The sequence below is a fragment of the Tinamus guttatus genome, unplaced genomic scaffold (genome assembly GCF_059628265.1).
Source record: "Tinamus guttatus ecotype Peru unplaced genomic scaffold, ASM5962826v1 Tinamus_guttatus_pri_ptg000117l, whole genome shotgun sequence".
Classification (NCBI taxonomy): domain Eukaryota; kingdom Metazoa; phylum Chordata; class Aves; order Tinamiformes; family Tinamidae; genus Tinamus; species Tinamus guttatus.
Window position 1 is genome coordinate 41,193 of NW_028288651.1, and position 27,251 is coordinate 68,443.

General features: G+C 35.6%; 1 protein-coding gene and 1 pseudogene across 1 annotated transcript in view; one reads left to right on the top strand and one right to left on the bottom strand.

Annotated features, from left to right (window-relative positions):
* The window catches only part of LOC104567792 (gamma-aminobutyric acid type B receptor subunit 2), a 196,070-nt gene that overhangs the window by 14,361 nt on the left and 154,458 nt on the right, over positions 1-27,251 (top strand). Inside the window, exon 5 of the mRNA XM_088521333.1 lies at positions 19,697-19,757. Within this exon, the coding sequence (XP_088377459.1) occupies positions 19,697-19,757 (61 nt within the window). The remainder of the gene's footprint in view (positions 1-19,696; positions 19,758-27,251) is intronic.
* Positions 16,515-17,235, bottom strand: LOC148595321 (uncharacterized; annotated as a pseudogene).

Consider the following 27,251-nt stretch of genomic DNA (forward strand, 5'->3'; position numbering starts at 1 on the left):
AAATTATTCTGAGAAGAAAATATCAAAATATAGGTATTAGCAATTACTGTAGGCTCAACATTTTGGTACATCTGTTAATTACCAAGGAGCCTATGTTTTGTACTATGGTAGAACTGAAATTGATTTAGCATTTTAAAATAAAAGCAATCATATGCTAAAATAAAAGCCAAGCAGTTCTAGAAACTTATAGTTGGCTGCACAGTATAAATTTCACTTTCTTTTTTTCACTGAATTTCACTTAAGGTTTCAGTAAAAGAATTGTGCAGTGATAGGGCACATATAGCAGGGCTGCTGTGGCTCATATGTGAAAGAAGCATTAATAAAACACACTGCCAAAGGCAGCTTATAAACCAGTTCCTGCAAGGACTCAGACATATTAACCTTGCTGATTCCATTTGTCTTGTGGGTGGAGAAACCAAAAGATGGGGTGTGGAAGGAAAAAAAAAGTACAGTCTCTTTGGCTATGATGGCTTGATAAAGTAATGTTAAATGATTTGGACTGAGAATTAATGGTCAAGATAGACAATGACAAGTAGTGGGAAGAACAACCAAGAAATTGAAAGAATATCCATGAAAAATGTTAGTAATTAGCTCAAAGAATCAAAATTAAGACACTCATAATAATGAGTTTGATATTCAAATACTCTTACTTCTGCCAACTCTTAAGTCCTACCATGTAACCCATTCTGTAGGGACTATAAAATAGTTTTCAATCATATTTTTGCTGATTAAATCTTGAAATATATATGCCTTGAAATACATCTGGGGACAAATTATGTTGACACTTATTCATGAAACACTCCTGGAGTAAATTTGGCTATGTGAACAAATCTGATACAACATATTGTCCATTAGGCCCTAATAAATGTTAAAATAAAAATCCTTTAATAGCTTGTTATAACAAGTTTTACCATTGTGAAGGACACTTATACAACACCCAAAATATTCTCTCATTGGAATTTGTCTAATTTGAGTTTAATTTTCAGGTTTAGAAAACATGAACATGTATGCATTATGTTCAACCTATAGCTGAAAATATACTTTTGCGTTTTCAAACTAACATAGCTTTAAACCTCATAATATAAAGATTTGTTGTCAGAGCATGGTAAATATGTGTCTTTGTTCCATGGCATATGCTGTTGGTATTGGAGTGTTAACAATGTGTGTTGGAGGTAGTTCTTAATTATTTTATTTTAAACTATTTTATTATATTTAAGAATTAGGACATTAATCTTTAAAATGATTGGTTTAAATTTTATAATTTCATCTCATTTCATCTTTTTGTCATTGGTGTAATGCCATAACTGTTTCCAGTTTTACCAGGTTTATGCCTTAAGTCCTGTAACCAGTGTGATATAGTACTCTACTTCTTACTCTGTGATTAAAAATCAGCAGTGGAGTTGTTAATTTTATTCTCATTTTTTTTTGTTTGTGTGCAATTGAAGAAGAATTACAGTGGAGAAATTAGAAAACTAAATACAGTGCTGTATTTCCTTTTATTTTTAACTGTAGAACAGTGGGCTGAAATTTCATCACAATATCTGCTGAACATTGTAACTACTGCCAGGAAATAACTTCTGCGTCTGTCTCCAGCATACTGGATTCAAACTGATGTAGTCATATTTTGTAACTGAAAATGCTAATTGTTATTAAGTTCATTTTGTATTTTGATACTGTTTTTGAAAATGATTTTTGACAGTCTGTGTCCACTTCCCAGCTGTTCAGAAGTAGAGGATGTGTTAGCAGCAGCAAAGTAACAGGGAGAACATGTTTATTTCATGGCCTCCTAGAGAAATAATGCACCCCATAACTGTCAAATTGAGGAATCACTGGGTCTGTGATAAAGAATTAGATAGAATAAAGTAGTACTTTAGAAGTGTGAACTCCTGCTTAACAGGGGATCCCCTGTTAATATTTCTATTTAATTACTATTACTATTAATTATTTATTACTATTACTATTACTATTACTATTAATTAATTACTATTTAATTACTATTTAATAGTAAATATTTCTGCAGTGGTAGTGGTCATTTTAATTATTTTTCACCAACATTTCTGTATTAAGTCTCAAGAGTTATTTATACCTGTACTCAAATTCTCTCACCTTTTTTTTTTTTTTTTTTTCGGCATTACTGAGTTGGGGCAGACAGTAAAAGAGATATAGGTTTGAATGCAGAAATTTTAATAAAGTAACTCTCTTTTACAGTCGAATATTGCTTTAATAGCACATTTTGTTTTACATAATGTGGGGGGTGGGGTGGGGGAAGGATTGTTCAGTCTGCAGTGAAATACCTGACACTTTAAAGTATCTCCTAATGAGATACACTTTTGAATGCTTAATTGAGTTTGACTTGGTGTTAATTTTGAGCATTTGAAAATTTGCTTTGGCCATTATCTATAATTGGATGATTTGAAGGACTTCAATAAGCTAGTCTAATTCTTACTTAGGAAAATATGCGTGTTTATGCATCGTTTAGCCATGGATTAAAAAGCACCATTTGTGATCTAGGTGAACTGAGCAGGGTAAGATTGTCAAAGAAGCATGCCCAGAAAATAGAAAGATATAATACAGTGTAGAGGAACGCAAGTAGTAGTGAACTTCTTGTGGTTTCCCTGTGAAATCATTGTCTCCTACAAAGGCAAATTTTCTTTTATTAGATGATCCACCTTTTTCAAACGGACAGGGCTATCAATCTTTGACCAACTGCTTAGAAATCAGATCTCATCAAAACAAAGAGAAGAATGTGGAGATAAATCTGTTTTGCAATTACAGTTCCTGGAAGACTCTTTCTTCCCTTAGCTGTGTTTTAATCCTATCCTTTCCACATTTGAGTTACAAATTTTCATTACAAACTTTTGGAGTACTATAGATTACTAAACTGATATAATTCTGATAGTCAGTTGTGCCAATTAAAAAGTTATTTTCTCACATGGATAAGCCTTAGGTAAAACAGATCCCTTACAAGAAAGGTTTTGGTGCAAGAGAACTCTCAGATAAACCTTGCAAGCATCTTCTGTCCTTTCCCTCTCACAACACAGACAGAGCCTCTTGATAAAAATTCTGCCTCTTGATAAAAATTCTCTCTCATAAGTGGAATGGGAACAGGAAAACAGAAAACATAATGTTAGGAGAAAAAGAGAAAAGTTGCCAGATATGAGATCTTATATTTTTTGAATCTTTGCTATATCTTTCTTTAAATCTTTCTTTATACCTATATGTGCATCACATCCACATATATGCATGCACTTACAGACTGTTGGCAGATCTCAGATTTTTTAACAGCTGATCACATGGATTTATGAATGTAAACCACAGTAAACTTCATATACTGAATTTTCTTTTGATTTTTCAGCACTTTTTCCTTCTTGTAGGAGTCTTGTCTAGTGCAAAGAAAAGGAAGAATACTTGGGGTCTGTCTGTGTGCAAGACCTCTTACATGTCTGTCTGGATTTCCAGGACCTCAAATCTGAACCTGCTGGGGTGGAAATAAATATGGTAGAATTATTATTTTCTTACTCCTTTCTCATTCCTAGCATGTCACCTAGCTCAGTATCTGAGAACAATGCAGTGAGCTGTGGAAACAATTTGTCCTCAGTACTAGAATGGCTTACTAGGCAATATGCAGCTCTTAGAAGAGCTAAGTTGCTTATAGTCACAGCTGACGTTGGCAGATGTGTGTTTCTGGACAAGTACAGTGGCAAGCTGTTCAACACCTCTCACAGTGGCCAATAGGTTTAGGAGACTCCTCAAAATAAAGCTGTCAGCAAGTACACATAAGGATCATAAATAATGTTTCCTCATTATGAATATTCAGAGCAAATGTTTTCATCTCTCAATAATGTGAAACTGCATAGAGAAGGAAATCAAAACACTTTAGAGTGAGAACTGAGATTAGTTTTGACATTTCTAGATTAGCCCTCAAGCTAAATAAGAGTCGATAATTTAATAAATATGGTAGTAGCAAATAGAAAGGCTTTAGTTTGAAGTTCTGAACTATTTATTACTGAAACTGCCTTCCTAATAGGTGGGTATTTGATGAAAATAAATGAATATGCATTTACAGAAAAGCTAAGGTAACATATTCTTTGATCTGGCTGACATCTCTTACCATCCACTGTCCTATATTTAATCTTGTCTCAACCTAGACAAATGGGTACAATGGCTACAAGTACTGAAGTCCAGAGAAGTTGCAGTGAGGGTGATTTTGTTGGCAAAGTGGTGGTGCAGGTTTGTCATCACTGGGTAGTTCTGCTTCAGTTTTCTGAAAAAACAAAGCACAACTCAGTAGTTCTACCAGGCTGTTTTTACTGTAGAGTATTTTTTGTAGCTGCCTACTTCCAAGTGACTGTTGTTTTCTGTTCTTTGAAGCTGAATGATGAGGTACTAAAGAAGAGCAAAAAAAATACTAGGATTTTTTTTGCATCTAAGAGCAAAATTTTGCTTTGGAGGGATATTTCCCAATGTGAAATTTTACATATTAGCCAGAAAAAACAAAACCAACCAACTAAACGAACAAATTAATTCTTTGTTCATATTGCAACACTTGTGCTTGAAATTTTGGCTTCACCAATTAGCATACATTCCACTGTTGTTAGTCGTGATGATAACTCAAGGCAAGAATATTCTTTAACTTGAATATAGCATTTTGCTGAGTATGAACCTACCTGTAATATTAAAAGTGGTATGATTTGCTGATTTAGCCTGGAGAAGCTCTGAGGTTGTCATGTCTGATATTTAATGAATTCTTTTTTTTCATACATCACTGCTTCTCGTTTCTGGCAGGCTTTTTTTTTTTTTTTTTGATGATGAACTAATTTTCTTCTTTGGAGGGTTGTTCTACTTGTATATAGGATCCAGAGACTCTGTTATTGAAACACAGGCAAATTGAAGTCTTATAATGGCATTTATTCTACATGTGCAACATACATTTTTGAATATTTTTCTACTATTCTGGCTTTTAAGATTTCTGTATTTGTTCTATATTTGTACTTTTGGTCTTCGCCCCATTATCTCACAGTAGGCTGTTGTCTCAGTTGCTGTGGCTGGAGATGAAGATATTTTTTTTGAGTTGCATGTTTTCTGACTATTCCTGTTTTGTAAGTTCTAGAAAAATAAAAACAGCATTCTTTATTTTCGCCTTCTATCTGCTACGTAATAACAGCTGAGATTGTAGCGTATATACCCCAAAATGTCAGACAGGAAGCAGTCTGTCTGTCCTATTTTATAAATTACTTTCTATCAAATCTGGGACTGCCGTGTTTCCCTTGCTAAATCTATCTGTGTGACAATAATTTCCCCAGGTCAGAGATCGTTAATGAGCTCAAATTCATCAAAATGCTAATCACACCTACATACCATAATGAGAAATTAGATGGAATTAGATTCTTTTAGAACATGGTCCAAAGAGTTTCTATATTTCTGCTTTGTTGTCACTTTTAAGAGTTTCAGACTGACTGTTCAAGGCAATACATTGCTGCAAAATGGAAAAATTGAATTGCTCTTGCTTTGGAGGGCTAATCTCAAGGAGCATCAGGCAAACAACTGCTTACAGTAGTAACATTCACAAACTGTATCTCTCAGCAGCACAGGAAGACATAGGAAAGGCTTTTGTGAAGGGGAGATGTGAGGGAGATGGGACATGTCTTAGAGGAGAGATGGCTTGAAGGAGGCATTTCATACTTCTAGGAAGAATCATAGAATCATTATGTTTTGACCTTCAAGATCATTGAGTCCAACCTTAAATCTGTCAACACCATGCCTGCTAAACCGTGTACCTAAGTCAGTGCCTCATTTGCATGTTTCTTGAACACTGCCAAGGACGGTGATTCCACCACTTCCCTGGGCAGCCTGTTTCAACGCTTCACCACTCTTTCCATGTAGAAATTTTTCCTAATATCTAACCTGAACCTGGTGCAACTTGAGGCCATATTCTCTTATCCTATTAGTAGTTATTCTGGAGAAGACACTGTCTTCCACCTCCTCACAACCTCCTTTTGGGTAGCCGTAAATAGTGATAAGGTCTCCCCTGAGCCTCCTCTTCTCCAGACTAAATGACCCCAGCTCCCTCAGTCTGTGCTCCAACCCTTTCACCAGCTTTGTTGCCCTTCTTTGGACAGTCTCCAGTACCTCAATGTCTTTCTTGTAAGACTGAGCACAAAACTGAGCACAGTATTTGAGATGATGCCTCAACAGCGCCGAGTACAGGGGGGATGATCACTTCCCTGATCCAGCAGGCTACACTGTTCCTGATACAAGCTGGGATGCCATTGGCCTTCTTGGCCACCTGGGCACATTGCTGGCTCATGTTCAGTCATCCTAAGAAGAGAGAGGAATAGTCCCCAGGAGAAGAGTGTGCTGCCAGAGAAGGATCCCTTTCAATCTTTCCATCCATAAATCTGGACAACGCCAGTATCCTCTTAAAGCCTCCAGCATCTAGCCAAATCTTAATAAAACCTTGTCGTCCCTCCTTTCAGCTCTCCTCCAAGAACTTGTTCAACCACTACCACAATATTAAATCTTACCTATACGATCATGTTGGGCAAATCTGTGCCCAGCTATCTTGCTTATGCCTCTTGAAGCATTTATAATCCTGGTGACTCACAATGAGCATATCCTGTACAGTTTCTGTGTTGTTCCATTAATATTGTAGCAGTAAGTGAATGTAGTACTGGTTAGTAGTAGCTGTAGTAGCATCTTAACTGAACACAATCCAGTTCTAACCAAAACAACATAAACTCAACCCCAAAGAGGAGTTATGGTTAAGTAATTTTAAAAATCATGTAAATAAAACTGGCCACAGCTGATATTTCTTCTTCATTCTTATCTTACATTTGGTAATAAATAACATTCTGAGTGGCAAAATGGTATTGACAAACTGAAAAAAAATCAAGAATAATTCCACACAGAGCAAGAGATTAAAGAGAATTATAAGTGATTATACAAAAGAGATTTCTACATACTTTATTTCAAAATCAGCCAGAACTACAGTGTTACTTAACCTATGATGGACAGATATATGGGGGATTGTGCCAAATCTATTATCAGTAGGTGCAGATTAGCAATGCAGAAGCCTTTACCTGGAAAAAACCGAAAACTACAATTACAGAATAGTTTTTTTTATAACTTGTAAATTCTGCCTTTTACAGATGTAGAAAAGTCAGAGGGTGTAGTTGCCTGTACAATTTAAATTTTGCCTCATTCATTTTAGCTGCTGAATTAGACAGTGGTTCAATTATGTGTTTGATCATATAATTAGAGTCATTTTATGCATAAAGAATCAGTATTATGAGTGCTGCAAAATATGCAGAGCTAAAAAACAGAGCTAGAAGCTGCAAAAGGCTCTTGTCCCAGAAGTCAGGAATGGCAGTAAATAATCTGGCACATTTCCATCCCTCTTTCAGCCACCCTTGGGGAAGGACATATTCCTGCCCCATGCAAAGTCCTTAAGAGGAAATGACTTTTTGAGTCATTTGTGGTCTCAGGGACTCAAGTTCAGCTCTCAGCCTCCCTCAATCTTATAACTTAGGAGAGCTCTCTGTCTATGTGTCCAGTTAAAAAAAAAAAAAAAAAACTGATTTTAGTGCTGAAAGTTTAGGCAAAAGCCTTATCCAGTTTTCTAGTCCTATGTGCTTCTCAACTTGCTTTCTGTTGCATGGTGGTTACACCAATTAGTGTCAGATTCCACTACTCTCTGAACAAGTTCTGATTCCACACATAAGGAGAATTCAAGCTTTAATATAAAGGTTTGTTTTGTAGATATTTGATTTTACATGGGATTTTTGATTTAGCATCATGTCTCAGCAATACACTGAGATCACAATACAAGTGTACACTTATACAGTTCAATCACAATGTTAATGGGATTGCTATTACCAGTTTCTATAACTTGCTTACCATCACAATGTTGGGGAACCCCAGCTGCTGGGAAGGAATACATGGGTTGAAGCCAGCTCATGCCCACTGTTCTCTTTAAAAAATCATTCATTATTTGTTCAGGTTTTTATACCTTTCGTTGGACTGAACTACGTATACATTTTCCTCCTGGTGGTCTGGCTAACTCAGAGAGACATTTATATTCTTATGATCAACTCAGGAAGAAACATTTGCACCAGTTAATCCACTCAACAGTTACAACTGTTTCATCTAACAAGAAGGTCATCCTTTGGTGCCCTGTGTTGAGATAAATCGGTTCTCTGTGCAACAGCTCTGATTGACTGAGTTACATCCTACTTAATTCTTGAGCTTCAGTGGCATCTCACACTTTCCTCATCTCCTCTGAGCCTTTTTCCATAATAGGGGTTATTGGTCAATCACATGGTGCTGCATCTGCATGATGACCATGGAACTAGAGCCTTAGCATGTTCAAATGGAATTACTTGAATAAAAATGCTCTGCAGATATGTAAAAAAGGAAAGAACAAGTTAATGTCATCAAAGGTTCATGTCTCAGATGAAATTGAATTCTGTGAGATAGAAAGGCAAACTCTGTAGCCCAGAGGCTATTACTCTGTTGAATTCAGTTGCTTATGCCAGACAAGTGTGTGAGCATCTTCAAAAAGGCTCCAATGACATTTTCTAATTGAAAGTGTTAGACTTCCTTAATAATGAATTTTCTAAAATCTCAGTCATATTTTGGAAGTATATTTATGGGTACTTTTTCATGTAAATGATCCTGAAGTTTCACTTTTAAGGCCTGTAGTATCCCCCTATCTCTTAAATAACTATCTTTTTTTCTTTTTTCTTTGATAAAAGTCTTTTTTGCTGTCTTGCTTCACAGTTTTGTCTTCATTGTGCCTGCAGCAGCAGAGCAAAGGTAGGAAAAAGATATTATGACTCCACAAAATTTGGGAGAGTTACAAGAAAAGATATAATATATATCAGACAACACTAATAACTGATCACTAATACATAGATTTATTTTAGATGAAATCAGTCATACTGGGTAATTGTTTGCTGGCCCCTAACATAACTGAATATGATGGTTGTGAGTTCTGCGTAGACCTCAGCAGTATCACCAGCAATAGACTTTTCCATTGTGAACTCTGGAGCTGTTTATTCCTTTATATATTTTGGTGAGTTTTTTAATCTAGGAGGAAGCTCCACAACCTCTTTGGACAAACTTGTTCCACCTGATAAAGAAGTTTTCCCTCATATTCGCAATGATCTTCCTGTGTTTTAGTTTGTGGACATTGCCCTTGTTCTGTCGCTGAGCATATGCCTGAAGATATTTGCATACCCTGATAAGACCCTCTCTCAGCCTTTCTTCTCTAGGCTAAACAGGCATAACTCTCTCAGTCTCTTCTCAGATATGAGATGTTCCAAGTCTCCTAATTGTTTTCCTAGTCCTATGCGGAACTGTCTCCAGTAGTTCCATGCCCTTCTTGTGCTGGGGCACGCAGAACTGGACACAGTACTCCAGATGTGCCCTCACCAGGGCTGAGTAGAGAGGGCAGATCACCTTACTCAACCTGCTGGCAACACTCTAATGTAACTCAGGGTCCTTCATGTGGCCCATAGGCCTTCATGGCTACAAGGACACATTGTTGGGTCATGGTTAACTTCTTGTCCAACGGGATGCGCAGGTCTTTCTTTGCAGAGTTGGTCTCCAGCAGTCAACCTCCAACCTGAACTGGTGCACAGGGCCATTCCTCCCTAGTGACAGGACCCAGCACTTGTCTTTGTTGAATTTCATGAGGTTCCTCTCCACCCAGGTGTCCAGCCTGTCCAGATTTCCCTGAATGACAGCACAGCCCTCTGGTGTAACAGCTCCTCCTCCCAGTTTTGCATCATCAGCAAACTTGCTGAGGGGGCTCTCTGTCCATTCAAGTCATTGCTGAATAAGTTGATCAATCCTGGACCCAGTACTGTGGGACACTGTCATCTCCAGGAAAAGCTGTGACAGAGTGGATGAAAGCCCCTGTACCTGTAGTTGAGAAAAGAGAGAAACAAATGCTGTGCATCTTGGACACTAGGGGTATTTTTGTTAAAGCCTAAGAATTGGCATCTGAGTCACGAGGCTGACATTTTTTTGTAACTGTTCCTGCAAATAGAGTATACTTAGAAGGAAGAAATGATGGAAAACCTAACTACCTCTTCCAAATATTTCTTTTCAGATCTTTTGTATATATTTAGACTTTTGCATTTCTTTCAGATCTGAACATCTTAGTTTTCTGTATGGTATAGTAAGCTACACCATTGAGTGTCCACTCTTAAAGATTTTTAGGGAACTGAAATGCAGATAAGCACATAAAATACTGTTTTACTTGGGCAACTATTATACACATTTACTATGTATATAATCAGTGTTCTGGACTATGTGATTGAAAAATATCTGCAGAATATTTTTACAGGAAAAAGGTCATAAAGTACTGTATATATTTAGTGATAAGCAGAGGATCTGCTTTATATATTTGGAGTATTTTTTAAAAAAGTAATCATTTTGTCCAATTGGTAGAATTGGTTCTTATATATTTCTCTTTAACAGATGTCAAAGAGCACATTGTACTCCAGTGTAATTCAAGGAAACATGTCATATCTAATCAAATATTTAAAAACTGCAAAATATTCTTTACCTTTTTAATACAGATACTTAAAAATACTGGGGGCAGAACAGCTGAACTTTTTTATTCTGCAAAATATTTTCCCCAAGGCTTTCAACTTTCCTATGCTGATCTATTCTGATTTTTTTTTTTTGTTAGGCTCTGGTTAAGTTAATGTTTAAGAGAATATTGAATAATAAGCTTACGTATTCCAAAAGAGAGGGTAAACAGCTAAGTTAAACCGAGTCTTGAAAAATAAAGAAGTTCTTTGTTTTGCAAGATCTTTGTAAATAAAAAAAAAATCTAGTATTTCTAATCAGTATACCTGTTGTACACTATATCAGTATTATTAATTACTGTAGTAGTATATTAATATACTTAAGCTGCTGGTACAACTTTAATGACCTCTCTTTATGGAACTGTTTCAGAATACTACAAATGCAGGGGGAATAAACTGCTTATACAAAATGTGAAATCATTGTACATTTTTTACAGTGCATCTTAGGGAAATCAAAGGCATGTCAGACTTAGTCTTTTCAAAAAAGGCATGCCATAGCCCAGGGGGTTTGTCATGACTGAAAATCTAGTTTGTGACAGGCTTTTCACTACTCTGACCAACATGCAATGGGTAGTAAAACCCAAACTACAATGCTAGCAGAGATGTAGTATGTTATACTTTTGCAGACTACCTTTATTTTGAGATCTTAACAATAATAAATAGGAGTATCAACTGAGGATAAAAAGTATTATTCTAAAATCTTTGTTGGATTGGCCATAGAGGTCTCCATATGTTTTCTAAAATCTAAATCATAGACTCCTCTCAAATCAGTAACAAAATGTTACGCAATTCCAATATCTCATTTTACCAACAACTTTAATTTCTACTTCTTTTCTTTCACACCAAGTACTCTTCAAATGTCTTCCTACAAAATTCATCAATGGCAGTACATATGAGTACAAATGGGTCTCATGTAGGAAGGAGAACAAGGAAAAAATAGTTGTAGATGGGATGCAAAAAAAAAAAAAACAGTCAGGTAATCAAATCATTAAAGGAAGCCTAGTCCAAATTTAGAAGTTCAGCAAGGGAGTTTCTCCTGGTGCAATGTGGTTATGGAAAGGGGTAGGTATCTTTACTTACTGTGATAAAGGAAAAATGGTTTTCTGCTTTGTGCAAACTACTAAAATTAATACAAAAACAACCTAATTCTTCATAATAAAGAATTAAGTCTGATGGCGTTCACAAGACTGTTCTTGTTTTATCTACTAATGTTTTTCAGTTGTAGTAAGGAGAAAAGTTAACTGTAGTAACTATAAGATTTTAAGTAAATACAACTTTAAATTTATATCCCTTTTATCTTTGGTAATTGGCACCCAAAACAAGGCAAGTTTTATATTCATAACTTAGAGTATTTGTTTGACTTAAACACTAATTACAGTTAATCAAATGCACATGATTTGGTTTGCAAAGCGACAGTGTGGTGTACAGCCTTGAAAGTTGGCACCCATAATTTACTCTTTACCACAATCTCCCTTCCACCGCAAGTTGACATACTCTTTTACTATCATCTCTATGCTTGAGGCACGTTTCTACAGGTCTTGAATGAAGCTTAATGCCTATAACAAAACCATTTCTTACTCCTAGTCTTATTTCTGCTGTACATCTAATCTGTTTTTATCATTGACTATTGCCTCCTTCAAATATTTGCAGGAATATCCCATTTTTTTTCTTATTCAACCATTCAGCCATTCTGTATAGATGAAACCTTCCCTGTAAATTAATCCCTATGTCCTTAATTTGATTTAAAATTCACTGCCACTTTTATATTATTATATGCTATATTATTATTATTATATAAATTTCCCTACTGTATGTTAAGAAGTGATGAGACAGTGACCACACCACTGATTTAAATGTGATGATGTGAGAGAGGAAATAGTACTTGACATTGATGATGTTGGCAAAAGCTGCCTCTATATTGTGACTTTCTGAAATTCCCCTCCTTAATTCACATCTTTGTGGAATGGCAGTGATCATAAGTGATAGAAGTTTTCTTGATGTAAGTTATTCCAAAGGTTTCTCTGCCCTGGCATAATGACTTCCCATTCTATGGAGTGAATGCTGGTTCACCTATAGCTATAGCTGGACTGGAGGTGTTCTTTTAGAAAACTCTTTCTGATTAAAACAGAACAAAACAAAAAAGAACACTTCCCCAAAAAAATTAATGAATAAATAATGCTTTGATACTAAATTAACATAGTAGTTGCCAGATTATTTTTTATGCAATAGAAAATCCTAAAATCATTTAGAATAATTCCTTTAAATAGAAACAATACCTCATCTGTATGTAATATTCAGTATATCTGTGATGTGTGACATTCTAACTTTATATATAATTTCATATCTTTTAGATCTCACTTAGTGCTCTCAGTTACAACACTGTAGTGCATTAATTTTAGATTATTTAAAAGTAGCCATTATTTCACCATTTACTAATAATAGATTTTAACCAATTGTTGACATTTGTTATTCTTAATTTTAGAAAGCGCCCAACTGGTTTCTTAGTGTGCTTTTCACACCAAGAGCACATTAAAAAAGAAACTTTGTTCATGTCTACAGTGTAAAATGTAATTAAATAAAATGCAGATAATAAATAAAGGAATTAGAGTCTTAAATGTTCTTTGTTGAAACTGACCATGCATATACTTTTTAAAAATGGATTTCCACCTGGGCTATGTTTTTCTTCAACACTGCAAATCAAAACCTGACCATCATCTTCACACATAAGTGTCATACTTTTTCTAGTCAATAGCAATATCCACAGAAGACCAGCAGGTATTCAGATTGAAAATCAGATTAAAAACTAAGTTGTACAACTGTGTGGTCTGAATCCCTTATTCTTTTTTTTCCCTACTTTTAAAGCAATTTGAATGAAATTTGTGCACTTAGAATGATAAGAGTAAGAAGACACTATGCCTAGCACTCATACATGGATGGTACCCATGTATACTTTGCTTTAGATGCAGAGACTTTGATAATGACATAGACTGGGTACTCATTAGAAATAACTGACTAAACAGAGTAAACTACTGCATTCAGCCAGAGACTGGATAGGACAGGGCAAAGAGCAGATAGTGACCCTTGCAATCCCTCAGGCCATCATTAAAACAAGTGAAATAAATACAGCCTGTGTTGTTCTTACTGTTAAGATTAATTCATTTTAAAGCAAACTGCATTGTGTAATAGATAACACTGCTGTTTAATAAGGTGTCCATAAAATACTTTATGTTACCTTTTCTGAATCGTTCTTATAAAAGCTGTGAAATAATGTCATGGTGGAATATTATGTGCAGGCATGTTCTTTTTTCTTTCTTTTTTTTTTTCTGTAGACAACTTGAAAGTGAAATCACCACGGAATCAACCTCAAAAGAACATTTCTGAATATCATCTCAGCAGTTCAGATTTACTTTTTAATGCATATTGAAAAGGATTTTAATTCCTAATACTGGTTATTCAAAGCAGCTCTTCCTCTTCTTTTGATAACCTTGATAGAAAGACTTTTTAACATCAGTGTTTTTATATCCATCTGAAAGAGACTGAATCAAGAGTAACAGAATTACTTTGTTCATGCTTCACTGGCCAGCCACAGACCAGGAAAATGGCTAAATATTAGTAGCTATCATTTGGTTATGTCACCATACTTGACAGAATTTGCTACAAACAATTCCAGTGTCTTTCACTTTGCTTTCAAAATATTCAAATGAATCTAGAGACTCTTACTTATTCTGTGGGCCACAGAGAAGAACTGGGCAATACCACAACTGTCTGTAGAAGCTGTTAACAGGAAGATCATCTTTTTGCAAATACGAGAAATTGTATCAAATCTTTTTATGAAAATTGCTTGCGTAATTTTGCCTGAAGCAGTTTTGGGCTCTGATAAGGATCCTTGTCTTGTGCTCCCCCTGCTCCTTGCCAGTAAAAGTGTCTTCTATGTATTTCTTTCCTGAGAAATTCATTTCTTTCCTTATTTCCATGTGATGTCTAATGTGAACCTGTTCATCTGCTCCTCTTATTTTTCACTCATGTTGAAGCGGTTTTCTGTTACCTGTTTAAAAGATCACAGATAGTTACTGAAATCTGAGATAAGGTTGATTTCTCATTTATCTTTCTGGGTACAAAAGAGATCACAGAAAAACTATTTAAGAATATATGAAATAATCTATGGAGTCACTATGGCAACCCATCTTCCAGTCCTCTAATTCAAACAAAACAAATAAAAAATTCTGTCTCCTTTCCTCCCCAATTCACACTCCCCCCCACAAATTCAGGAGGTTCATTAAATACTGTACAAAAAAAAAAGCCAACAAATTAACCAAAAGCTAAACTAAAGAGAAAGATGTCACTGATCTTTTTCCTGTTTTAGACTAGTGTCTTAATAATTTCAATGTGTCCCTTACTTCTAATTTTATAGAATCTGATGAACAATAGTTCTTTATTCTTCTTATCTGTCACCATCATGAATAGCAGATTATTCTTTTGAGTGCTATGTATCTCTTTAGCAACATCTTCTGTTTCATGGATTTGTCTTCTTTCTTCTGCACTTTTTTTCTCCAGCACCCATGCTTGCATGTCTGGGAAACTTACTCGTTTGAGATTAACTTTTTAGAAAGCTTTCCTCTGGTCCAGAGAGATATTTAATCCTTAGATGTAGGCTTGTTCATTGTTGCCTGCTGTTTTATGTCTGGTCAGTAGTAGGTCGAATATCAGGAGCAAGGGTGTGTGAGAGGAGGGTGTAACAAGGATGGGACTAGACTTATTCAGTGGTGACCAATGATAGGATATAAGACAATGGGCACAAATTGAAACACAGGAAGTTCTGTCTGAACATAAGGAAAAACTTCTTTATTGTGAGGACAGCAGAGATGTTGTCTAGACGTTGCCTAGAGACATTGTGCAATATCCTTCTTTGAGATATTTAAAAAACACTTTCTCTAGAAAGCCCTGTTTGAACAGGAGGGTTAGACTAGGTGATCTGCAAAGGTCCCTTCCAACCTCAAAGAACCTGCAGTTATGTGATTCTGTGATCAGTATCTACTTAGATTAGAACAGTAAGGTGTTTAGAATGGCACTTCTTCACTTAGAAAATGATAGTCAAGGTAAAATTTTCAACTATGCTTCACACTTGCTCTTTAAGCTTCCCTGTTATTGCTGCTCTCCAGATCACTGTGTTCAGTTACCCAGATTTTTCTAAAAATGTCATGAGCAAGAAAGCAGGAAAAAAAAACTCTTTGGATCATAAAATAGTTCAAAATTACATGTTCAATCTTGAAAATTTTCATAGAAACATTTCCCCTGAAAATAGTCTCAAGACTAAAAAAGCTACAGCCACAGGATCTGCTTTAATCGAATGGTCCAGAAGCATTTTGTCCTCAGTGAGTTAAAGATATAATATTATGGTCTCAGGAGAGGTGGTGATTTTATGAAACGTTATAATTTTCCTCACCCTTGGCCTTCCGTTCTCCCCTCACTTTCCAAAGGCGGTGGCTAATTCTTTGCTCTAAAGGAAATGAGAACTTTATCACCACCTCCCTAGTATTTCCTTCTGTACTTATGCTTAAGAACCCCTTTATCTTAGGCTGTCAAATTGAATGATATAACGAGGTCAAAACTGGAGCAGTTGTTCACAAGGTGCCTTTAGTCTGAAGTTTGCTGCTTTGTTTCATCAGTGAAGTTGGGCTTGAATAACTGACATAGTTGGGTATTTCTGACAATATCACTTGATAGACTAAACTACATCTCCTTTCCCTATAAATACTGTTGTCTTAAATATGATGTTTGGAGAATGGAAGATGTTATGAATTACAGTGTTTAACAATTTGACACCTAGACGTTTAGTAGTTAAGATCCATTGAGTCCCAGATGGTTGTTTTGGGCATGGCAAGAAAGATGCGTCTAAAGATAATGGGTTCTGAATGGCTAAATCTGTGCTAGAGTATGTAGCACAGAAGCAGGGGGCTGTGAATATTGCCTGAAAGGGTTCTGAAAGGAGCTTATATTGTTTACCAAAGCCCCCAGTGTCCCAGTGGCTGGCATTACTGTGCCTAGTAGTAATGGCTTTAAGACCCTTAAAGCCTCCCTTAATATTTGGGGTTTCATCTGCCATTTTATTTCCACACCATCTGGTCTGTCTCCATCTGCTAATCCAGTGGCTACCCTAGCTACCATAACATGCTTCTGCCTTCCTCAAAAATCTGCCACTCTGCCACCGTAGCTGTGGATGGGTAAGTACCCACCACAGAGGTGCTTAACCATTGATGTAATGCTGGAGCTACAACAACATTCCCTGCATCATCCTGTGCAGAAGTTAATTGAGTAAGATAATATTGTACTTGAGTATCCAGTGATAACGAGCTCATTAAATTCAGCTCCCCTATGCTCTCACTAACCAGGCTAACAAAGTCTCTACAGGCTGCTGCTGGAAAATAGTTAAAAATTCATGCAATTCCTTTGGGGCCCTAGATTGCTTCACTATATTCCTATCTACTTGCCTCTCCTTGAACTTCACAAGAGCTCAGACCTGAGGAGTTGCCAGTGCTCCCTCTGATCCAAATTCAACCCCCAAGTCTGATGAAGTACTCCAAATATTACTATCCCCCTCTTGCAGGTCCTAGGTCCTAGTTACTATTGTTCTCACCATGCAACTGTAGCTGGGGCTTTACTGTAGTGCACATGTCATTTGTTAGCCATTTGTGAAGTTAGTCACTCTATGGGTTAATTCCTGACTCTTTTCAGCTTGGGTCATAATCAGCTCCTGTGCTTCTACCTTCATGTTACTCAAATCTCCATTCTCCTTCTCCAGCTCTTTTACTTGTTGCTGCAGAGATGATATCTCATTTCTAAGGCTTAAATTCCTGTCAACAGTGCCCATCCCAACTGGCTGGTTAGTTTCCAAAATGCTTTCAAAGCAGCACAAAAAGGCATAACCTGTAAAGCATGTAACATTTTCCCCCTCTTCCAACTCTGGCCAGACCTTGGGGACTGACAGGGTGGCAAGCAATGCAGCTACTGGTCCCCATCACTCCATCTGGGGTCATCCTGACAGATGCAAGCAAGCAGTCCTTCCTTGGTTCTTGACCTCCCCTTTTGCTCTCCTTGGCCGCAGCATTGTCCTTTATGTATCCTGTCAACTATGTCAAGTGTAAGGGTCTGGCAGGGGATGGATGGATACACAAACACAAACATCCTAGTATGGATGGTAGACAAACACAAGGCACACTGCAGTATATATTGAGCATTTATTACCTCTACATCTGAATAAAGGCTCCCCAGTGATTTCCCAATGGAGATAATAAAGAGAATAAAGAGTCCTAGCACTGCTGAGCATCAGTCCATGGCAAGGAATGCTGGAGGGGCATGAAATGTAGTTTTCATACACTTGTGTAGTAAGCACATTGCCAATCTCAATTCAAAGCCCAGGTATAGTACCAACCTGACCCAGGCCCAACCATGTGGCTGTGAGACTGAGGGTCTACAGGACCTGTTGATGATCCTTTTCCTGCAGAACAGTCTGGATAGCTTCCATCACCTGTCTCCTTGGAATTCTTCTTGGGAATGTTCTTTCCCATATAACTACTGTTTTTTTTTTCACTTGAACCTAGTAGCCAAGTACATTATATTTAAAAATTAATGGATATTAACTATTACTTCTGCATAATAAGGGGAATTTGGATGACGACTGTTTAAGAGGGGAACCTCATCTGATTTCTATCATCTTATGTTCTCTCCCAGAACTCTGTTACCACTCACTGGGTCAGACTTATTTCAAAATTAGTTTTCAGGAGGAGCAGTTTCTGTTCTCTTACATAACTGCTGCCAAAATTTATGCTATTCATTTCTCTTCCCGTTTTTGTCTCAGATTGGTTTTGGTCTTTTAATCCTCAGTGCTAGATATTTTACACAGTGTTATGTTATGTTATTTGAAGGGAAGCGTTTTGTGGCTTGCAGGAAACACGACGTGAATGCTGTGTAGCCCGAACTGCGCTACATAGATTACCAGCTGTATAGTTCCTTGCAGAGACCCAAATTTAGCAATTCAGGTAGTCCTTTCAGAGTTGAGAATTCCCATTGAGAGCATATCTGTACAATAATACCATCCATTTATTTAAGGTAGGATTTTACAGAGTATAAAAGCTAAGGTTCTCCTCTGCAGTTTTCCCTAAACAGAGGAATGGCTGTTTTCAATCCTTAGTAATCAGAAGAGATTATTCAAAAAAGAAGAAGCTTTCAGAGAATTTTATTGAGGCCTTACATTTTTGTTTGTTTTCTCTTATCTTGATGTCTACTAAAACAAAGATTAATGGATATGATTATGATAATCAAAATGCGAATTCAGTAAAAGAGTGATCTATATGCAATTGCTCCGCTGCATTGGATCAGGAGTTCACTTGCACTCCACTGCAAGTTCAAAATATAAAAAATCCTTCTTAGAATTAATGAATGCTAAATGAAATAATCATTCATCATAATTAATGAAAACACCTAACATTCACTCTAAACATCAAGAGTTCAGTGTGAAATTGCTGAGTCAAGGAAAAAAAATAGAAAGAACTTTTCTTAATTTAAATCATCCCTGAAAGATGGGAATATTTTGCTAGGAGGAGAGCTTCAGGATGAGAGGAGGCTTCAGCATTATGTGGCTATTATGTTGAAGACTAACAAAGGATAGCATAAAAAAGAGACTGAAAGGCATTAGATTTAAGAAGAATAGTAAGACATCTATGTTAATGTAATGCAAAATCAAGGCACAAAATCTCTTGGCATCCATAATCATTGTTATGAATAGCTTTTTTCAAGAGAAATATTTACTTGCGTGATCTTTCATAGTTATTATGTGTACTAGATAAGTACAGTCATACAGTGAAAATCAATCGTTAGCATATCATTCATTGCCTGAGACTGTGCAAGTTACTCTTTCATACATCTGTTTCCATCCTTGAAAAATGGGTGATAACTTGGATTTAGTCTAGGTTGCATATACTATCTTGAATATTTAAACCTTGATTGTATAATTGAGAGGGAAATAAAAACATTGCAGTTCTAATGAAACTGTATTATGAGAGATTTATAAAATGTTAAAGATATTTACTTATTTTGTTTAGGGTCAAGTTGTTTTCAGAAATGGAGAGAGGATGGGAACCATCAAATTTACACAGTTCCAAGGTAGGATATCAACATTTCAATTTTCTTTACAATTATATGCACACTTTCATTCTTGTATATTGGTTGCATTTGTTACATTAGGTAGTAAATGCAGCAGCATATTTAGACAAAATGATAGTTTGTTGTGTATGTTCTGAGTATAACCAAGCAAGTATTTCTAGGAATTTCCCTAAAAGAAAATACATATACTTACAGAGGGTAAAACCCATCCATAAACTGCAACATGCTTCTGCGGTGTGTTTTTCCATATTTCCTGGATGCTTTACATTTGAGTTGCTCATGCAGGTAGTTCTCTTGACAGAAAGGAAGACAAATCCTGGCCCTTGATTCAGCTGCAGGGATTGTGAACGGCTCTTTGCAACTGGGATTTATGTGCCCATTTAGGAGAGGGTTTTGCAGAAACAGTTATCCATGGAATACGTCAGAGTTATTTCTACACTTTATAAAATACAATTAATAATTTTGTTTATAAACTTGATACTGAAGAAAAAGAATGGAGACGGTTGCATATGCAAGAGAGGACTGCCAAATCCTTACCAGACATTGCAATATTGCAATGGAAAGAAACTTTCTCTTTTTTTTTTTTTTGTTCTGAAAATCACTTCAAATATAATCCTGCTGATTATAACATATAACCAATTAAAATATAATCCTAATTTGCAAAGGATCACCCTTTAAGCAAATCTTATCTGATGAACTTGAGGGATCTGTTACTCAGTTTATTTCACTGTATCAATATAATTTAGAATTTCTTGCTCAGCACTAATGATAAATACTGTTTGCTCCCTCCTCCATTTTTTTAATAGCAGTGAAAGAAACATGAGAAAACATTGTACAGGGATTTTACTAGATGTGTTTTTTCTTTGAAAAGTTTGAAGGGGCCCATATGCATCATACTTAAGGCAGCTATATTATGCTAGTGCATCTAAGGAGAGAAAGTTTGGAAGATTCCCTCTCTATGTTAAGAATCTGATTGTGCATCATGGGAAGGTGTGATGTGTGTCTTCTGAATTTATCTGGAGGAGTAACTGAAGAAGCAAATTTTACATATATTTTTATGTATAAATATTTAAGTTAGGGTTTCTTTATAATGTTTTTCAATTTCATAACAAATGTTGCCTAAGACCAAATGGCTTTACAGTGAATACAAGAATTGTTTGAAAGGGCAGTCAGAAAGCTGCCCAGTTACATGATGGCTATTTCAGAACAGATTCAGACCCATAATTGGGATTTTGATGATCAAGTAAATACTTTCCTATAAATGTTTACCTATAGGAAAAATCTTACTTGCTCTTTTTATAACCTGGGCATCCTATGCAAAAAATTCGAGAAGGGCTGGATGATCTCTCAAGCAAGCAATAGGGAAGTTGGGAAGTTCTAAATAATGGAAAGAAGTTAATTGAAGTTTGAATGGTTACTTTAAATGGTTACTCGGCCTTAGTAATTATAGCTCTGTTAGTTGCTCTCTATCTTGAGACAAATAAAAATGTTGAATAAACAAATTAGATTGTTTTAATTATGTGTAGCATATATTAAATGTGTAGCAAATTATTATCTCAGTATAATAATTGGGAATCATCAGTTATGAGTGCTCTGTGCTTCAGGACTCATTTCTTCATCTATTCTGGTTTGTATTTTTAGTAATGATTTAATCAAAAGACATAATCTAGGCAAAGTCAATGCAGAAAAATAAAACAAATGAATTGATAATTATAGATCAGAAGAGTGATTCCTTGACCACAAATATTGTTCTTTTTTTGCCAGGATAGAAAATCAGTTGATAGTCTGGGGAGGACTCAAACTAGATTTTTGGGTCCTACAATACTAGGCAGATTGTGCCTGACAATTTTAAAAGAACTAAAAAGACAGACTGGTACAAAATGAGGAGGCAAGCAGTAAAACATTTCTTTCTGATTCAAACTGAATCTATCTATCTGGAATAATTTAGGTTTTTTCTTTGGGAAAAGAAAGTTGCAAACTGCTTGATGAGCTGTTGAAAATAAAGAATGGTATGGTCTCCTCAAGGCAAAATCATTCCTGGAAACTTTTGTTTATTGAGACTGTTAAAATTCTGGGCTGTGGAAAAAGTAGGCAACTATGTCTGCCAGCGGCAAAGGAAAATCGTCCTGTGATGACTTACATATGAACTTTAGGGAAAACTAAATAGAAATAAAAAAAGTAAAATAGAAAAAAAAATGAAAAGTAAATAGGAATAGTGTTCTATTTTCTGAGCATAATTTAAATAGTGAATATTAAATGATTACTAGTATCATGTAATGAACAATAAAGATGTAAAACAAATTGTCCTCAGTAGTGGACATAACTGGATTCTTCTCAAAGGGATAACTATCATTGAAGACAGTCATTTTGCATGTAAATGGGGAACAAATTAAAGAAGTGAGAAAGCTTATTTCTGACATTTTCTATCTGTTTTGTTCTTGATTTTGCACTCATTCATATGTTTGGTTAGTGAAGTTTTTGGTATTCTATATGAACTGCATTTTTATCTCTAGATGAAAAGTACAGTTAGATTGTGGTTATTCATCTTAGTGACCAGTAACTTTTACTGATCAATTTATCCTGGAAGAATTAAGTCTGCTAAACAGTACCTATGGCAGCTTGTAGGAATTTTCTAGTATATTTTCTAGTACATTTCTAGTACACACAGAATCTGTGTTTTTTCAACCCCAAGACAGTTAACGGTGACAATGTGAAACTCTTGATAGGTCTCTCCTAATTGAAAATCTCCTATATAATGCAGTTTTCTCTTCTACATGCTATTACATGTTTCAATAACAGTTTATCCTGATAGCTGTAAATGTGATATGCAAAAAAACCCTGATGTTACCCTCTCTTACAGCTTATCATTTTAAAAAAAAAAACCAAGGCATTACATCCTCGTTACTGCCTCTGTGGAGTATCAATTGTCTCTTTTTTTAGCAATGGTATTTTCTTAAAGACTCTAGAAAAGTATAGTCTATACGAAAATACAAGATGGCCACAAAACTGCCTTAGAGTCTCATTTTCATAAAAAGAACAACCTCCTAAAGTGAAGGAATGTACCATGTGAAGTCCTAAAGTGGTTACCTTAAATTCGTAGTCCCTAAATGCTACTGAAAGATGAATTAGAATGTTCAGTAGTCCCAGGGGAGAGCAAGCACAGGAAGGACTAGACAAGGACTAAAAGGTCTTAATGAATTGAAGAAGTAATCAGGAAAAAAAACAAAATGCAGTTTATTTAGGAGAAATGAATGATGCTACACGAGAAATAATCAGCTACCCAAGTAGAAATAATTTAACAGGACATAGTTACATTTAAAAGGTACTAAGCACTGGAGTTTGCCACAAACTGAATGTGACTAAACAAATCCATGCAGAAGTAAAAGAAGCACATGCTGTACTAGGATATATAAATAGGAGTGTCCTTTTTTTCTCTACCCAGTGCCAAAAAGGCTACAGCTAACTACAGTGTACAGCATCGATTTAAGGAAAAAAAAGTGTATGGACTAGGAAGAGCAAAAGGTCTAGGCTGCTTTGAGAAGATAGTATATCTGAGTCCCTGCCAGTTCTTGCTAGAAAAAAGGGGGAAAAATTACTTTCTCTCCTTTGATTATTTGGGAAGTTATGGATTTAAATTCTAGCAATGGAGATAGATTGAAGACAAATAGAAGGAACAAGTTTTCTAATGGAGTTCATAGTTAAGCACTGGAAGGACCACAAAACTGTTGCTTTTGGAAGTTTTAAAGAGACCACTGAAGTGCCATAGGTGTATTCATTGTGTGCTGAGACTTTCATGTCTTGAGGTCCTACTCTACGTAATTTTGAGCTATTGCTCTTATGCTGTGTGTTATGTGATTCTGATGCTCTAGTTATAAGTAACCATGAACTGTATGTTGTTATTACTATTTTGAGGGAGATTGTTTTTATGAGTTTTTGTTTTGTTTTGTTTTGGAATCATTTCAATTAAAAGATATAGGATAAGGGTGAACTTGTAGCTTGGTAGTTCGGTCATCTATGACAAGGATATCTGGGACATAAATGGAAAGAAGGGAAAGTTACATTTACTATCAGGCAAAAAGTAAATTATACCTGGGAAATCTCAGATTTATGATGACTCTTTTAACCATTTTAATATAAATAACTACTATGTGAAAAGGAAGTGCTGCACTTGCTCTTCTTCTGCTTATACATTTTAAAGGAGTGACTCCTGCTCAGTTCTTGAGATAAAAAGGCATCTCAACACACACATATGCATGTATATTAAAAATGATTGTTAAGGAATCTGTAAGAAATCTATAAAGATATATAATAGAAAAGTGAAACTTTTCCCATTTTTATATACCAAGCAGTCGAATCTATTGTACAAATATTTTGGTGTTTCACTGCTTAATGTCGTAACACCTGATTCTGTATTTGTATCTAACTATAAATGTTCATGTTTTTAGTCCACAAATAATTGCAATATTGAGGCAGCTGAAAAGTTCTACTTAGCTCAATATCCTGTTCTTTATGGTGCTCAGGATGGGAGGATGTGATTTATGTCAGGTATGAGTTTATGTCGGGTTTAAGAGTAGGCATATATCAAATGGCTTCTTCCTTGTTAGGCCCTCTCAGTTCCCAAAGGCCAGCATTTTCCTGACTTTCTGAGCTGGTGATTGGCTTTGGGCCAACATATTTAATTATGTTATAATAACTTATCCTCCATCAGCTTTTAAAATCTTTCATGAATACATTCATGTTTGCCCTTCAACACATCCTGTGAGTTTCACAAAATGATTATGCATTGGATAACTAAATGTCTTCCATCTGTTTTTAAACCAGCTACCTTATGATTTTATTGGGCATACTCTTGTTCTTGAAATATGAGAAGCAGTGAATAATTGCCTTACTCATTTTCCTTACATCATTCAGGTTTTATGGACCTATCAAAGAGTCTTTCCTAGATCGGAAAGTCCTAGGAACAAAATTAGTTTTTCTTCATGTAAAAGCTGTTCTAATAATCCCCTGTCTCTTGTGCTATTATACCTTTTCTGAGATAGCACAGTAAGAGTCACAAGGAGTGTTCAAGTTAAGGGCCTATTACTATATGTGGAATTCGTGGATGATCTTACCACATTATTTATATCTCCTTTCCCAATATTCTGTTTTACCACCTTCAACTCTATTTGCCTGTTTGATCACTCGTGAGCTTAGCACTGATGTTTTCAAAGAATAACTCCAAGCTCTCATCCTAGATGCTCTTAGTAATTTTGCACAAACTTTTGTTGTGTTCTGGAAGCAAATTCCTGTAATGCTGCTCTTTTTTGTGCCCATTTTTAAAATTGCCAATGCAAGAAATAGATTTTCTTAGAGACAGTTTCTCCTTTTCTGCCATACCTATTAGTGATATTGTTTTTCCTCTAAGTTGGTTGTTACTGTGGTAGCCTATTGTATTTTTTATATGCACATGGAGTACTGTATTGAGGCTCAAGTACTGAAAGAATAATGGAAAGAATATAAGCTGGAAAATTTGGGAGAATATCTCTTGGAGACTACAGTTTTGCAGCTATCAGTATTCCAACTACCTAGTTTAAGACTAGCTGGGTATTTTGGCAGCACCCAAAGTTATAGAGACCCAGAGTAGCTGAAAAGAACTGGATTAATTTTTTTCCCCCAGCCATAATAAGCAGGTCACTGTGAGAAGCAAGGGAGATCTGTTTATCCTTGTGTGTGTGTGCCTGTGTAATGTTTTGTAGAGCACTCAGTCTCCTGATAGACTGGGTTATGCAAATAATTAATTAACAAGCACAGATATTAATTGCTGTGTATTTGATAGGATTCCGCTTCAGGACATTTAATAGACTCTGAGGTACAAAGTGTTTTATAGCAACTAATAAGACTATCACTATTTTGTGCAAGAATGTTAAGACTCTTAAACACCAAGGAAAAGGACTTAATTCCAAAAGTATGAGAAAAAAAAAAGTGGTAAACAATGGTAATAATTTTAGAATAATGATTCTCTATAAAGCTCTGTATAGCTGCCACAAATTTTCTCCCCAGTAACAGATCTGAAAGAATTGTTGGCTGTTTTCCCCCAGAGCGCTCTTGTTTTTGTTACAGCTTAATAAACATTCATATTTGCAGTTTATATTCAGAACACCTAACTATGCTTGAGTTCATTTTTTAGAAGTTTCCTTTTAGGCAATGCCTAATGCTGTCCCACTTTCTCATCATCCAGACTTTCTAATCTACTGAGGAACAATATATTTCACACAGCTATAGAATCACCCTAAACAGCTCCTCTCCAAAAAGTTGGGTGCTAACAATTCTGTACCTTTGACATCTTGGAAAGATCCCTTTTTTTTTCTTTTTTTGGAAGAAGTTGTAACACAATTTATACAGAGGATAAATAGAACTAAAAGACTTACGAAAAAATCCATCAAATTCTAGTTTATTTTATGGAAAAATATTTTAGTTGAATTAATTAATAGAGAATGTAGTCTGCTGGATGATACTGTCACTAAGTTGTAATTTGAGTATTTATCCAACAGACACAAAATCATCAGACAAAATAACTGCATTTTTTAATGAAAGAAAGAGTAGAAAATTTACCTAGGTCACTTAAAGTTCATAGATTAATTTTTTGCCATGATAGCATATGAACAAGTCAAAACAGAATATGGGTAAATAATATTACACCAAATGCCATCCTGTAAGGTCAAGATCAATATCTTGAAAAGATTGCAAAATGACTCAATTGCTCTTGAAATTTACTAGTCCTCATCCTTGCAACCTGAATCATAGTTTGGTTTTGTTCTGTCATAATAAGGGCTAATTTAATTTCAAGTTGTAGTTAATCATGCAGTCATTGCAGAGGCACTTCATTCGTTAATCTGACATTTTAGTTTCCACACAATGTTTCAATACATCATTGCTGGACATCTAGTCCAGAATTTAAAGACGACTGATTCTGTAAATGTTGTAGTAGATAATAACATTGCGCAATTATTAGAAGAAGAAAAAAAATCATTTGTTCCTTTCAGTTTTGAGTTTTTAAATATTTGACCTTAAGCAACACTCTTACCACAGCACAAGTTTCATTTTCAAAATGAAATCACATTATTTAAAATAACTGTAATAAAATTGGCTATACTTGCCTGGCAAGTACCTCTGTTAATTCTCAGTGAATCTTGCTTACTGATTAAACAGGAATTTATCACCTCCTATTCAAAATAAAGGAAGTGGAGGTGGCTATTCAGAAAGTAAGTAGTCCACTTTCAATCTCTTGATTCAAAGTGGAAGTACAAATCTTTGTAGTCAGTATAAGCCAACAGAGAATAAGCTCATTTTTCCAAGCTCCCTCTTTCAGAAATTGGATGCTTATTTCCTCTTGTCTCCTGAAGGGGAAGCTTTCAAACTTTCAGGGAGAAAACAGCTTTGTCATCAAATTATTTGTTCAAAAATTGAACCCAAAGGAGATGCATGCATATTTTTTTCCTTACATGATTATGAAGA